Genomic DNA, 15,433 nt, shown 5'->3' with positions numbered 1-15,433 from the left:
GGTCATACAGGTAGTAACTATCAGGGCAGGGATTAAAATCCAGGTGCTTTGACTCCAAGTCCAATGTTCTTTTCCTTTCTACCAAGAGAGAAGTAATGAGATGATATATTATACACAAAAATACTAGGTAATCACAGATTAAAAACAAGGGCAACACTTCAAAATATAAGATGTACTGTGAAAACTACTTTAGATAAGCAGCTACATCTTTTTCCATTAGTTAACATGTCATGCTAAACAGTCTGGTTTGTGGGGGAAGAGCTTTTGATGCACTACAGCACTGAATTCCCATCTTTCCTAGTTATATAACAATGGCAATATTATCTTTTTGTTTGTTTGTTTGATTTTACAAGGCAATGTAGTTAAGTGACTTGCTCAAAGTCACCTAGCTAGGTAATTATTAAGTGTCTGAGGTTTAATTTGAACTCAGGTCCTTGAGATTCCAGAGCAGGTGCTCTATCCACTGTGCCACCTAGCTGCCCCCAATGACAATATTATCCACCAGATTGCTTATGCCCAAGTAGCAGGTGATACAATTGTCTTTGTCACTACTTTAATCAATAATCCAAAGATTGGTCTGATAAATTCTGCAGCATATTATTCTATTGGTCTGCTGCTGGCCCAGATACTTCTGGAAAGATTTAGCATATAAATTCCATGAAAGTAGGGATTATTTCATTTTTTTGTACTTGTATCTCCAGCAACTAGAACCATACCTAGCACACTAAAGGCTTGTTTGATTGACAAGGTTTATGAAGGTCAGTTGGAAGCTTCTAGATTTTGATAAAGATATCACTAGTCATCATGGTGCCTTGCAAGAAGAAATTGGACTAGGATGAAAAGTCAGAAATACCTTCTGGAAATAAAGTCTTAGATCCTTTCATGGATCTGTGAATGGTGATCTGCAAATACTGGATATAACTAGTATAAAAATAAATCTCCCCTGCCCCCGATTCTCTCCTTGAGAAACACTGAAAGCATTTAAAAATTATCCTGCTCCAAAGTCTTATTACTAAACTGAAAGAGAAACTCTTACTGGTCTTTTACTGTCAATTGTGAAATAATATCCTGTTCTACCATCTCCAGATTAGCCCAGGAAGAACTCCTTCCTTCAGTAATTAGGGTGGTGGGGCGGCTAGGTGGCGCAGTTGATAAGGCACCCGCCCTGGAGTCAGGAGTACCCGGGTTCAAATCCAGTCTCAGACACTTAATAATTACCTAGCTGTGTGGCCTTGGGCAGGCCACTTAGCCCCATTTGCTTTGCAAAAACCTAAAAAAAAAAAGTAATTAGGGTGGTGGTTGTGGTGGTTGGTCAAGACCACAGGCCTTAGTTGGATCTACCCAGGTGAAGGAAGGAGTCTCTTTGATTACTTCAGTTATTGGAAATCTCTCTAATGTGTTCATCTTTGAGATAGAACCCTTAAAAAAATTGATGAAAGAGGAATTGATGACTACAAGAAAAATTCTTTAAGGATAAGCTTAGATTTAAATGATTAATATTATATCTGATTATATCTGTTAAGAAAACCTAAACTCTATGCCCTTGCTTAAGCTAGACTATGAATTATTCCATATTATTCAAGAATACTATGATACATCTTAATTATCTAAGGACATGAAGAGTTTGTTAGTTTAAACACTTTTGGAAGCAGAAAAATACTTAGATTTAGAATATGTTAAAATGAATAGAAATTATTTCTAGTGGCCTTGTGCTTGCAATGCAAGGTACAGTTTTTCTTCCAAATCAGGAATGCAAGGAATTCAGTGCTGAGACACATTTTAAGCCCATCATAGTCAAGAATGTTGCAGATAATATAGTCTATGGAAAGAAACTCAAGATAGAAGTTAAAAGAAAAGGTGGAACTGTTCTGAAATGTCCATTGCCAGAAGAAAGATCACATGAAACCAGCTTTCTCATAGACCAGATGATAGAGATGATGATTAAACTATCACAATTTGGAATTTTCTACAAAGTTTTATACCTTAGTGACTAGAATGAAAGTAATGAGGAACAAAGAAAAGTCTAAGGATGTCACATCAGATAGCTTTAATATTTTTCCTTCAGAGTTAACATCAGCTTCTGAGAATGAGGTAAGGTACTGGAACTGAGAAAAAAAAATAATGGTTAGAATTTGTATAGTGCTTTACAATATTATCTAATTTGATTCTCACAGCAATTCTGTGACAAAGGTGCTATTGTTTTCTCCATTTTACAGATGAAGAAATAAAGGCAGACATAGGTTAAGTAAATTGCCAAGGATTACACAGCTAATATGTGAGGCCATATTTGAACTTGTCTTCCTGATTTCAGGTCCCCAGCAGCTCTGTAAAAAGACCAAATAAGCCAGAGATTCTAGGGTTCTAGTAAGAACATACTTAAAATTAGTGACCATGGAGTTCAAGTTGAGTAATGTAAGTAAATGAAACAAGGAATTATCCATTCAAATGAGAAAAGAGTGAAGAGGGGAAGGAGGTGTTTCAGAAGATGGAAGCCAAGATTGGGGAGAGGTGATTAGAATGGCAGAATGGAATGCAAAGGCAAAGGGATACAACCTGAGAGGGAATGATAGAGTTTAAAATGTTGGAAGTGGGACTGCTATGAGCAAAGATTGGGCCTCTACTATCCATGCTTGGGGGGCTCAATGAATATTCATTGATTAATTGATATAATAGGGATATATAACCAGAAATAATCAATAATTCAATACAGAATAGAATACCAGAAGATCTCAGCCAAGCCTCAAGAATTATAAGCTGTGAAGCTGAAAAGGCTGAGAATTCAGGAGAAGAAAACCACCACCAAAGGATTCAAGAGGCTTTGGCTGCTTATCAAGTAGGTTGAAAATACAATAGAAGCTGTGCCAAGGGGAGGGGCCACCAAGTGCAGCCACAGAAGGAAGAGAATTGATAAAGCCTGAGAACAGCAGCCCTGGGAAGCTCTTTGTCTGCCTTGTAACCCTATCTTCTTTCCACTTCATGCCCATGGTTGTGTTCCAGTCAAGCTGGCCTGCTTGCTGCTACTCAAACCATGATTCTATCTATCCAGAGATTAGAGAAGTGCCCTTCTTTCACCTCTGAGAAGACCCTGTTCTTCCCTGAAAGGGTCTTGATGTCCCTTGATGCTAGTGCCTTCCCTACCCTCATGTGGCTTTTCATACATGCTGTTTCCCCATCAAAAATGCAAGCTCCTTTTGCCTCTGTGTCTCTATGTCCAGCCCAGGGCCTGGTATATATTCATGTTTAAGAAATTCTTGTTGAAGGAAAACGTAAAGTTCTCCTCATAAATGCAAGAAAGCCATACTTATGAGGTAGAGTTCAGTTTTCAAAGTATAAGTAAATAGAATAAGTGAGTTTTAGGTATACTATATTAATTATTTAATAAACTGTCAAATTAACGTTTGTTGAGGACCTGATAATTTTAAGTCATTTCAACAGGTACTGTAACTGACAGGGATATGTATAAGTCTATGTATGATGACAAATATAATTAGGGTAATATTTTTGTGTATAAAAAAAATAGGTTCTCCTAAGGGCACAACTAGAGGCCAGGTATAAGTGAGGCAGTTTCCCAATTATTTTCTAGTCTGTAGGTCAGATTAGTATGGCATAGGCAGCTACACCTTCTCCCTGATGAGAGCTGAGAAGGTCAATCAATGGTTATTCTTGGAGATGCTATTACTTATGAAGAAAGGCTGAACTACCCAAATTTCAAAAATGGGTAGAGAACAGAGTCTAGAATGGATTATAAAAGATCACAGAATTTCAGAGTTGGGAATAACCTTGGTGATCACCTAGGTAACCAGACAGTTGAATAAGGAAAAGTTCCTTCTACAGTCAAATGATTATACAGCCTGAACTTAGTGACCTCATGAAACAACTGTCTCCTGAAAGTTTTTTCCTTACATCAAGTCTCAAATTGTCTTTTTCATTCATTGATTGCTCCTAGTTCTGCCCTTTGGGAACAAATGGAACAACAACCCCTGGTCTAGGGAATAGCCTGTCAGATACTTGATGATGATCATCATATCCTCCCTAAGTCTTTTCTTCTCCAAGTTCCATAGCCCCTCTTCCTCATGTGGCATGATCCTAGTGTCCTTCAGCTGCCATCAATCTTTCCCAAAAGGACTTTCCTGGAGAATGCGGCATTATCCTGAATCTTCAAAATCTCTTCAGCATTAATTTTTAGCATTTCACACTATGTCTACCAGTTTAATAGGTTTAAGATTATATTTCTTTTATCTTATGGGGTCTTCAACTGATTATTTCAACTTCTGAATAAAATGTCAACCTAGCTGGAGGTCTCCAGAGATCTTTTATTATCCCTGTGCTGACTAATATTTTTTATCAAAGATATGGATAAAAATTATTGAAGGTATGCTTATTAAGTTTGCATATGGTGAGAAACTAGCCAATCACCTGGATGAAGGCATAAGTCCATCAACAGTTGACAAGTCAGATGGCAGTCTCCTTAACTGTGGGACATAGTGTAAAAGTCCTGAGAATACCAATGGAGAGAGACTGGATCATAAAAGTAAAAAAAGATGGCATCTAGGAAATCCCTGGGATCAAACTGAGAAAGAAAGTTTTAGAGAGTGAATGGTCTACTACAGTCAGTCAGGGTTTTAACTATATATTGTACTTTTGAGATAGATCTCGATCTTCCTTGTACTTTTCCTTGGGTTCTTCTTTGCTCAAGAAACGTCAATGGCTTCTTATTACTTCTAGGATAAAATGCCCTCTTCTGTCTGGCATTGAAAGCCCTTCATAATAGCCTAGACCTATTCTACCTTTCTAGGTTTATTATGCATAACTTTCTCCTTCACATATTTAAACAAATAGACTTATATGCTGCCCCTTAATCATTACCCTCAAGTATGTCCCTTGTGGCTGGGGGCAGGTACTCCCAATTCACTTCTATCTCTTAGCAATCCTTTTTTTCTCCCCTTAAAGTTCAGCTCAGGGGCAGCTAGGTGCACAGTGGATAGAACACCGGTTCTTGGGGGTCAGGAGGACCTGAGTTCAAATCCAGCCTCAGATACTTAATTACCTAGCTGTATGACCTTAGACAAATCATTTAATACCCATTGCCTTGCAAAACCCCAAAATAAATCAAGTTCAGCTCAGGTGCCATCCCCCCATGATGATCTTCATTCTCAAAGAAGACCATGACATCAGGGGAGGTGATGTCATGACAAACATATAAATTGGATTTGAGTGAGGGAATACTGTGCTAAGTTACCAGTATCACTTTCTTCTCCAGAGCCATCTGGTCCAGTGACCAGATATGAATCAGAATGACTTGATATGGCCCTGGATGAGAGGCAATCAAGGTTAAGTGACTTACCCAAGGTCACACAGCTAGTAAGTAACAAATCTCTGAGACTGGATTTGTACTCCCATCCTCCTGACTCCAAGACCAATGTGCTGCCTAGTTACCCTTCATCTCCTACATGAGATCTTTCTTGCTCTCCCCCAGCTACTACTGCTTCTCCTGACCCCCTAAATTACATTGTATTGATTTTTTTATATGATTCCATGTCTAACTATTTTCTCCTACAACAGAATAGAAGCTCCTTGAAGTCAGGAAATTTTTTTTTTGTATCCTCAATGCTTAGCATAGTGCCTGCACACAGCTGGTACTTAATAAATGCTTGTTAATTGATGGAACTGTCTTCAATCCTTTCCCTGTACCAGCCTCCATAAAAAGGCCTCTTTACCTCCAGAGGTGTGCTCCCCTTTATCTCAAACTACCTTCTTCTTTCTTTTCCCCTAGGTCCTCGTCTTCCTCCTCCAGACCTACTTCCAGGTCAACTCCTCCAAGGCCTTTTTCCTGTCATCCTTTTCTTTTAACTGGATCTCTTTACTTTCAACCAGACTGAAATAGAGTCTTGGGAGGCAATGACCATTTCATCTTGGACTTTGGAAGAGAGGAGAAGAAAGGTTAGCTTAATGGTTTGACATACCCCCCAAGTTTGGGGGGGGAAATGTTAAAGACTTGAAAAAAGATAGTTGGGATTCTTCAGAGGAAATCAGACTAAGAGGGATGGGAAACTCTCAAGAATGAAATTCTGAAGACAAAAGAAAAGCAATCTCAAAGGCAAAGAAAGAGAAGTTATTTTAAAGAGACTGTGGATGAAAACAAATGGAAATAGGTAACAGCCTTGATTTAAAAAAATATATATTTTCAGGTCTACATTCTTGCCCTCACAGCCTCCAGAAAGGAAGTAGTGATTACCTAGATTCATCATGAACAACTGAAATTATCTGCTCTCTTTTTTAATTTTTATAGAATGATTAGAATTGTAATGTTTAGCAGCTGGAAAATGGAAACCCAAGAATATGAGCAAAGTTCAATAACAGAAAAAATCCCCGACTGTTGACATTGGACAAAGCAAAAAGTATAGAATAACTTCTCTTTACTACTCTCAGTCAATGGGTGGAATGACATGGGTACTTTTGGGGAGAAATGTTATTTACAAGCTATCTAGGGGTCAGAGATCATTTCAAGGATTTATATTCTGGGTGTCTGTTTTAGTAGGAACAGAGACTCCTAATGTCATTTGGGCTCCCACTCACTATCCAACAAATTGACCCTGGGCTTAATATCTGATGGGGAAAGGAAATGTGCTTCACATAAAGAAAAGTTCTACGACAACTTAGCAAATGATTCTTTGGATCCTGGGACAGCTACTTACTTATTTTTCCCTTTTGTCACCCATTCTTCTGCAAGTTGTCTCCTCTCTGGGACACTCAGTGACAGGCCTTCTCCTGTTGAACCATTCACTGTTTCAAACACACACAAAGAGGCTTAATCAGAGAAAATGAGGAGACTATAATCCTCCAACCAATGCAGATAAAAACATACAGGGTTAATAAACCAGTTTTCTCCAAATAACTACAAAGTTCAAATAGGAAACCAATTATTTTATGTAAAATATAGGGGTGGGATGGAATGATCTGAGTCTATGCTTCTATATACTAAGAAAAACCTAAACAGAGAGCTGATGAAAATCTTGATGTCTGCCATCAATAGAAGATCTATTATTTTTCATAGTCAGCTGAACAACAGCACAACTCAAATTTTCTGATTCATGGGTATATATTAAGGGCTGTGGGAAGGAGAAGTTAGTGACAATAGAAAAAGTCTACTGTAGCTATCCCTATGCTGTAGTTTTGGACAGATTAAGTAGTAACTCCTACTTAATCTATTTTATTTTTTCCAAGAGGGTATAGACACTCAAAGTGTACTCTATTTGAAGAAGGAGGATAAGATGTGTACTTCCAGGGCAGGCAGAAGCTACACTTACCTATCACTCTCTTTGGCTAGGGGTTTGGGATTAAATCATTGTAGAGTTTTTATTCTTTTGGGGATATGACCTGGGATTAACAAAGGTTTTGAGAGATCCTGATTAAACCCTTGGGATTATCCTATTTCTAGGGGACTTCAGGGTAATGTATTCAGGATAGAATTATCTTGGGGGCATGATTCAGTGACCATGTCCTCCTGCCTGGATTCCAGGAGAATAAAATTCAAGAAGGAACCAGAGAGCATACAAAGTCAGAGCCCATTTGAAAGGAAATGAACCCTGAGAAACTAGATGATGTTTTCCATTATTAGACTCCAAACCCTATAGGTAGCTCAACTGCTCTTGACTTGGGGGCTTTGGAGCCAGAATTGTGCAGCTCCCTTGTCTACCCTGATCAATTAAATTGCTTTAATTTCTGCTATATAGTAATAGCGTTTATTGTGTAAGCAATTCTTTTAATCAACAAGTATTAATTAAGCACCTACTATATGTCAGATACTATACAAAGGACTAAGGACATTGAGAAAGGTAAAAGATAGTCTCTGTTCTCTGGGGGGTTCACCTTCTTTTGGGGAAGAGAGAATTGGAAATGACAGGAAAATTAGGCTCTGGCTTGAGATCTTCCATTAAATAATTATGTGAACTTGAGCAAGGCAGTCCCTCTAAGGTTTATTTTCTCATCTGCAAAAAAAGGATGGGGGCTAGGAGAGGAAGTGCAGAGGTAGCAGAGAGGAGAGCTGGCCTTGATGTCAGGAAACCATGAGTACAAGTTTCATCTAGAAGTTATATTGGCAGGGTGACTGGTCAGGTTCTTAACCACTTTATGCCTCCCACAGGCAATATTCTACAGTCTACAGAAAAGGTAGTAACTATATTGGTAAAGAGAATATTCTATCAATGAAATCAGAGTAAGCCCCACCAAAATTAAAGAGTCTGGGTTAGGCAATTGCTAAGATCTAGGTTTCATCTAGCAGGTGACTCTAAAATGACTTACCGAAGATGTTTTTCACACCTTGCTCATTTATTAGGTAGTCCACATATTGGTCAATTATGGAGAAGTTGATTTCCCTGAAAAACAAGGTTTACATATAAATATTTAATAATGTCAATTCCTAGTCCTAGGCACTTTTAAGTTCTTAAGTTGTAGAGAAGGTGCCATCTTGCACTGGTGGAAGGAGTCGGCTAATCTGGAAGGTCCTCATACCTGAGAAATCACAGACCCAGTCCCTGTCCTATGCTGTTGTAATTATCTCTCTGGTGTAAGAATTTAATTACTTAACTCAACTTAGTCAATAATGTTAGTAGTATTGAAAAATTTGTCTTTTTTTCCTCCATTTCTTCCCTTCCCTTTCACCCTCCTTTAGCAATGAAGTTGTAATTCTCAAATAGAGATAAAGTTTTAAATGCAAACACCCTAGAGAGAGTTTATTTTAATTTAAACCAAAGTATACCTGACAAACCAAAGTCCATGGACTTTGAACTGTTAGGACAACATAAAGTAACTTAAATGATGACTACATTTTAAGTATTTTAAGTGACTGATTTTTAAAAAAAATTTGTGACCTGATGTGATTTCATCAGAAGATATCATTTTTAATAAAAGGAAAAATAAGGATTAATAAATACAAATTCCAGAAAATATTTTTAGTTTGGTAACCCCTTAATCTTCTAAATGGCAAATTAATTTTGTCATTCCTCACTTCAATTCTAGAGTTTGTGATGGAAGAGAGAAAATCAGTACTGAGATTTAGTTCTCTCATCTGCTAAATGAGAGTTGGACTATATCATCCCTAATTTATGATCCTAGATCTTGTTGTTTGTCCTTCATTCTCAAAGAAGACCATGACATCAGGTAATGCCATGACATGCAATTGAATTGGATTTAAGTGTGTGTGTGTGTGTGTGTGTGTGTGTGTGTGTGTGTGTGTGTTGTGTGTAAACAACTGTGTAAGGTCATCAGCCACACTTTCTCCTCTAGAGCCATCTTGATCCAGGGGTCAGATATGGATCAGGATGATTGGAAATGGCCATCTAGATGCAATGGGACACATTGGCTTTTAAAAGCTAAGGTCTTTCCCCGGTCACAGTTTGATCACTTTTACTTAGTCCAAAAAAATTTTTTTAACTGTGATTTCTGGTCAAAGCAGAAACTTTGCTATTTGCATTCACTCTGAACCAATCAGGACCCAAACAATGACTAAGTGGGCTTAGCTTGAGATCTATTAACACTGAATTTATTCTTCTTGCAGAAGGAATTAACATTAAAGAAATTTGATTTCTGGATATTCCTAGTTCCAAGGAAATGGAAAGGAGTCTGGGAAAAAAGCCTGGAAGATGAGAAAGAGAAACTGGTTCACTTTGAAAACTTAAAACTGATTCCTTGATGCTCATCTCTTCATTACTGATGGCAGCTTATGGAAGTTGAAAGCTCTTCTTTATTTCTTTTATTTCTTCCAACTTCATCTCTAATAAACATTCTGAGAAGGAATCTAGGTGGTACAGTAGCTAGAGCACTGAGGCTGGAGCCAGGAAGATCTAAGTTCAAAGCTGGCCTCAGGCACTTCTTAGCTGTGTGATCTTCAGTAAATCATTTAACACTGGTTTGTCTCAGTTTCCTCATCTTTAAAATGATCCAGAGAAGGAAATGACAAACCACTTCTTTGCCAAAACCCCAATGGATCATATAGAGTTGGACATAATTGAATACTGTATCCTTTGCTCAACATGGGGGGAAGAGATAGAAAATTTGAACATGATCAATAATTTAAGAAGATACACAGTACCAGAAGCTATCATACAATGGGATCCTTCACTCTTAAAAAACCACAATGGTTTGGAAATCTCACAACAACTTTATTCAGCATGTGAGACAAGAAGGCTAAAAAGAAATGAAAACCATATTTATGTGCAGCTTGGGTTAACTTTTTGCAAGAATCCAAGCTGATATTGGCAAGAATCCAAAGAACTAGCTCACTGTCATTTACATTTGTCTTCTGATTCCAGATTTTTAGAGAAGAAATTTCTAGTCCCATTAATATTCTTGCCACCTAAACACTCTGGGTTCCACAGAAGGAAGGTCTTTATATCAGGGAAATAATGGCAGCAGAAAGAAGGCAACAAGTGAAAGCAAAGAGAAGTATTGTCATAGGTTTAGAGCTGGAAGAGACCATTGACATTCTTAGCCTGTTTTTTTTTAAAAGTATTTTGAAAACTGTATTTTAATAAAATTGCGTTATTCTTTGTAATCCTATGCATTTTAAAAGATTATTTTGAGAAGGGTCCATGAACCTCAGCAGACTACATAAGGGGTTCATTACACAAAAAATTAATAATCCCTGTCCTATCCCTTTCTTCTCCTCCAGGTTATATTACTCTCTGTTCTTTACAATGCTTCTAAGTTGAGATTTTAACTTCTTTCAACTTCCCTTCTCCCCTCCTCTTCTGCTTCCTTTTGTTTCCCCCTACTAGAAAGGAGGGAGAATCTAAATGTTTTTATTTGCATTCCTTCAACTTATTATAAGTAGGAACTTAATGTAAGCTTATCGTCCATCCCTTACCAAAATATTTTCGCCTTACTACTTAAGGGGTAACATGCATTAATCCCATTGCCTCATGGAGACCCTTACTAGGAAACATATTTTTCTTTTGTCTAGGTATATCTATATAGATTTCTTAGGTATATCTTAGATATACCCAATATCCTGCCAGCTATTCTCCATCAATCAACAAACATTCACAGTGGGCATACTGCAAGTTTGGTATTGTTCTAATTGAACACCATGACTAGTCAAATCATGGCCTTTACACATAATGATCAATCAATCAATGAACATTTATTAAGTGTGGACTATGTACCAATTTATTAAGTGTGGACTATGTACCAATTCCTGTGGAAAGTACTGGGGATACAAATAAAAAGCAGAAAAGTTTCTGCCCTCATGGAACTTGGATCTAATGGAAGAGGATACCATGTATAAATTGACATATAATCAGATAAACAGACAGCAGATACAAAAAGCCCTTAAATAGGGGACCAGTCAAGGAAGGTTTCATGTAGAAGATAACATTTGTGTTGAGTCTTGAAGAAAGCCAGAGAAACTAAGAGACAGAGGTGAGTAGACTTCAACCCTGGTATTCAACTGCTCAAATCTTTTAGTAAACTTCAAACTCCATGTGTCAGCAGTAACCCTGGAGCCACAAAAGCTAATTGCAATCTTAGGACAATTCTTAGAGGGACAATGAACATAACAACCCAAGTTCAGTCCTATTGTATTATTCCCAGATCACATTTCATCTAGGTAGGATGTTCCATTTAGAACAATACCTATAGCAAGCAGTGAGCCATAATGAATGTTTGTTGATTGATAAGATCATGGTAATGCATTTGAGAAGGGGGTAGTGATATACATACAGAGATGCGTGTATACATATATATATATATATATATGTGTATACATGTGCACCCATACATGAACATGTACCTATGAATGTAGCATGTCCACTAGAGCATAAAAAGCTCATCTCATAAGTGATCTATTTTCTCCCTTCTACTAGTGTTGTTCTTTCCTAAGCCATGAGTAGAGAAGGACGTTTCTCATTTATGAACATAAAGCTGAATGTTTTTTTGGATAGTCTACAGGATTATGGGATAGGAAGCCTGGAGATCTCTGCAAAGCTCTGGAATAGTGAAATCAGTCTCCTCAAAGGGCATAAACGAATGTCCTTTATTATTCTTAATAGCTTGGAGGAAATTTTACCTCCTCTAAAGATATATGGAAATATGAGAACATGAATAATATGATTACACATTTATAACCTAATATTGGATTACTTGCTATCCTAGGGCAGAGGACTGAAGGAGAAAACCTTACAAAAATGAATGTTGAAAATTATATTTACAAATAATTGGAAAAATAAATAATAAAAATAGTCCTTGGAATGGAAGAGGTCAATTCAGGCTATCCACTTATTTCTTCTCTAAATAGAGATGGAAACAGTTTGCTTTAATTTATAGTGTGATACTGAGGATTATTTTTCTCACCATCAAATAATTAAAGATGCTAGGGATATAAAACCAATGATAAAACTAGCCATCAGTGCCCTCAGAATCAGTGTGATTACATTTTAATCTAAGGAAACAAAGTTGACATCTGGAAGTAAAGACATTATCTGCAAAGTCAACACAAAGTCTTTTGGATGGAGGAGCCACTCAAAGTCTGGCAGATCCCTAATTCTGAAACCTTTATCCAATCTCCAAAAGACATGGATACTAAACTTCCATTATCTGACCCAATCTCATTCATTAAACATGAAGCCCAATAAATAGGAATCATAGGATCATGGGATAAAAAGGGACCTTAGGAATCATTTGGTTCATCCCCTTCATTTTATTAATAAGGAAACTGAGAGGTAAGGGTTGAACCTCAATTCTCCTTTTTGAGATCCCTTATGCTCCATGGCTTCTCTAAAAATGAGATTTGGTTTGGTTGAGGACATTTTACGACTCTACGGTGACAGCTGAGATAAATTTAAACTTTATCAAAAGAGACAACTTGATTTTCTAGTTCTGAACTTTTTGACTGCAACCATACACTGTTTTCTTGTCTCCATCTTCAGACTGAGGCCTCCTCATCCTCTGCAACCATGCCTGGCATTGGATAGGAAGCTTGGAAGGTGTCTCAGAAGGGGTCTGGCTCAGAATCAAATTCTTAGGCTAGTTGCTTGTCCTCTCTCTATGGTCTGGGTTTTTGATGCTCTATTGCTTAAAACTAGTCAACCTAGCTCAATCCCTGAGTCTTACCTCTAGTCACCTAGCCTGGGTTCCTAATCCACCATCCATCTACTACTACTACTACTACTATATTGGACTCTTTGTTTGCCTCAGTCCATAATAATAGAATCAAAAAGGTTAACAAATGTAAAGTGCTTTGTAAACTTTATAGCACCATATAATGGCTTCTTGCCTTTGCAGCCTTGAGTTTAAAATTTGTCTCCATAGTTCAAAATATATTATGTACATTACTAAATGATGAAGCAATCCTTTATTAAGTCCCTACTATGTGCTAAGCAATGGGGATGAAAAGAGACAGGATCAATTGGCACTTGCCAAATGACTGATCTGGTGCCTTCCTGGTTCTGCTGCATCCATTCTTTCCCCAAGAAGCCCCTCAGCAACTCTTTGCTAGCTTTGTCAGTCGAGGTAGGGAGCCACATTGTTTGGATGCACTGGGGACCAACTCTCTGCCCCTCCCCCTCCATTGTAGACCAAAAGCTGGCCCTGGGAATGTGCCCAGAGCTACTGAGTTGGGTTACATTCCTGGGTGACTTCTTTGATCTTTCATTCTCCAGCTGAATGGATATATAAAAACCAGTACTTTTCTCCCAAGGAGCAAAAAGGACTGGGTGAATCTGACCTGATTCATCATCCCTATCATCCCCATTTCAATGTGTGTACACTGAAGTTGGCCCAGATCACAGGGTTCAGAATGCCAGCCTAGACTCCTTTTTCATTAAGCCACAAAGACTGTTTCAAGGTGATTTCTCAGAGAAAAAATCCCTATTGTTCCTGCCTGGCCTCGTGGCTAATCTTTTGTGCAGAAAGGACACAAAGAGACTTGGGTTCCACATTTGAGAATAAATAGGACAGTACTCTTAAGAGGTATACATGTTTAAAAATCTGCTTCCTTCCTGTTTGTGCTTTTCTTTTTTTGCTTTTCAACATCACTTTCAGTACCCAAGAACAGTTGAAATGTGTGCTGTGTCTTTGCCAAAATCATGGCTTAAAAACCTCTTTTCGACAAAGGAGCAAGTAAGGCCTTGACTGCCAGAAGTAGAAAAATGTCCTGTTCCAGGGTGGGAGGAGGATGGGTCATTCATTTCCCTGAAACCTAGGTTCTGAAGTTATTTAGCATGGAGCAGAGCACTAGGCTCTTTGGCATCCTTAAACATGATCAAGCATCTTCCTAAAAGTAAAGGGCACCAAGAGAAGGGAAGTGAGGAAGGAGAGGAGGCTTTCTGGAGACCCTTATCATCCAGCCCCCTGAGTAAAAGGGATAGCAATGATCAATCAGCTCAGACCACTGCCAGCCTTCAACATTATTACCTGTACTTTTCTAGGTAAACAGACAAGCATAGGATTGGGTTTTTAGAGCTGCAGGGGATTACATCTAACTTCTCTTAATTTTTTTTTGCTAAGGCAATGGGGTTAAGTGAACTCAGGTCCTCCTGACTCCAGGGTCAGTGCTCTATCCACTACACCACCTAGCTGCCCCTTTCATACAATTTTTTTAGAAAAAGTTTTTATTCTGAATCGAACAAATCCCAAATAAAAATAGGTATTTCCATATACATAGTGGAACAATAAAGATTGTATATAAAATCACAGATCTCTGTCATGTACAACTTGCTTTTCTTTTAAGAAATATAAGTAACTTTCAAAGTTGCTAACTTTTTTTTATTCTATTTATCCTTCCTTTTCTCTTTTGGTCTTAAAAATGCTTCCATGACTTTCCTTTCTTTCTTCCTCCTCCTCCTCCATCTTCTTCTTCCCTCTCTTGTCTGTCTCCTTTTTTTTTTTAGGTTTTTGCAAGGCAAATGGGGTTAAGTGGCTTGACCGAGGCCACACAACTAGGTAATCATTAAGTGTCTGAGAGCAGATTTGAACCCAGGTCCTCCTGACTCCAGGGCTGGTGCTTTATCCACTGCGCCACGTAGCCGCCCCTTCTGTCTCCTTTCATAACAAAGCAAAACAAATCCCTTAATTGGCTCCATCTAAAAATGTATCTTCTTCTGCAACTTGAGTCCATCACCTGCCAGGAGGTGGACTGTAGCTTCTTCAGTAATCTCCTAGAACTGAGATTGGTTATTACATTGATCAAAGTATTTAAATCTTTCAAAATTATCTTCTCTGTAGTATTGATGTCATAATTAAAAATTTTTCTCTTGCTTCTGCTCACTTCATTCTGCATCCAAATTTTTCTGAAATTGTTCCTTTCAGAATTTCTTATGGTATAATAATAATATTGTATCAGACTAATATATAATGTTTGCTTAGTCATTCCCTCAATTGATGGGCATTCCTTTTAGTTTCCAGGAAAAGAGATGCTATAAACATTTTTTTGTATTTA

The 15,433-nt window shown here is 37.8% G+C and overlaps 1 protein-coding gene across 4 annotated transcripts in view; it reads right to left on the bottom strand.

Annotated features, from left to right (window-relative positions):
- The window catches only part of NPL (N-acetylneuraminate pyruvate lyase), a 55,331-nt gene that overhangs the window by 23,256 nt on the left and 16,642 nt on the right, over positions 1-15,433 (bottom strand). For all 4 annotated transcript variants that reach the window (XM_074222197.1, XM_074222194.1, XM_074222195.1 and 1 more), the window contains 2 exons: positions 8,302-8,375; positions 6,696-6,783 (listed from right to left, as the gene is read on the bottom strand). In XM_074222197.1, coding sequence (XP_074078298.1) covers positions 6,696-6,783; positions 8,302-8,375 — 162 coding nt within the window. The remainder of the gene's footprint in view (positions 1-6,695; positions 6,784-8,301; positions 8,376-15,433) is intronic.

This window comes from Macrotis lagotis, chromosome 2 (assembly GCF_037893015.1).
Source record: "Macrotis lagotis isolate mMagLag1 chromosome 2, bilby.v1.9.chrom.fasta, whole genome shotgun sequence".
Taxonomy (NCBI): Eukaryota; Metazoa; Chordata; class Mammalia; order Peramelemorphia; family Peramelidae; genus Macrotis; species Macrotis lagotis.
This window is presented reverse-complemented; position numbering and strand designations above follow the sequence as displayed.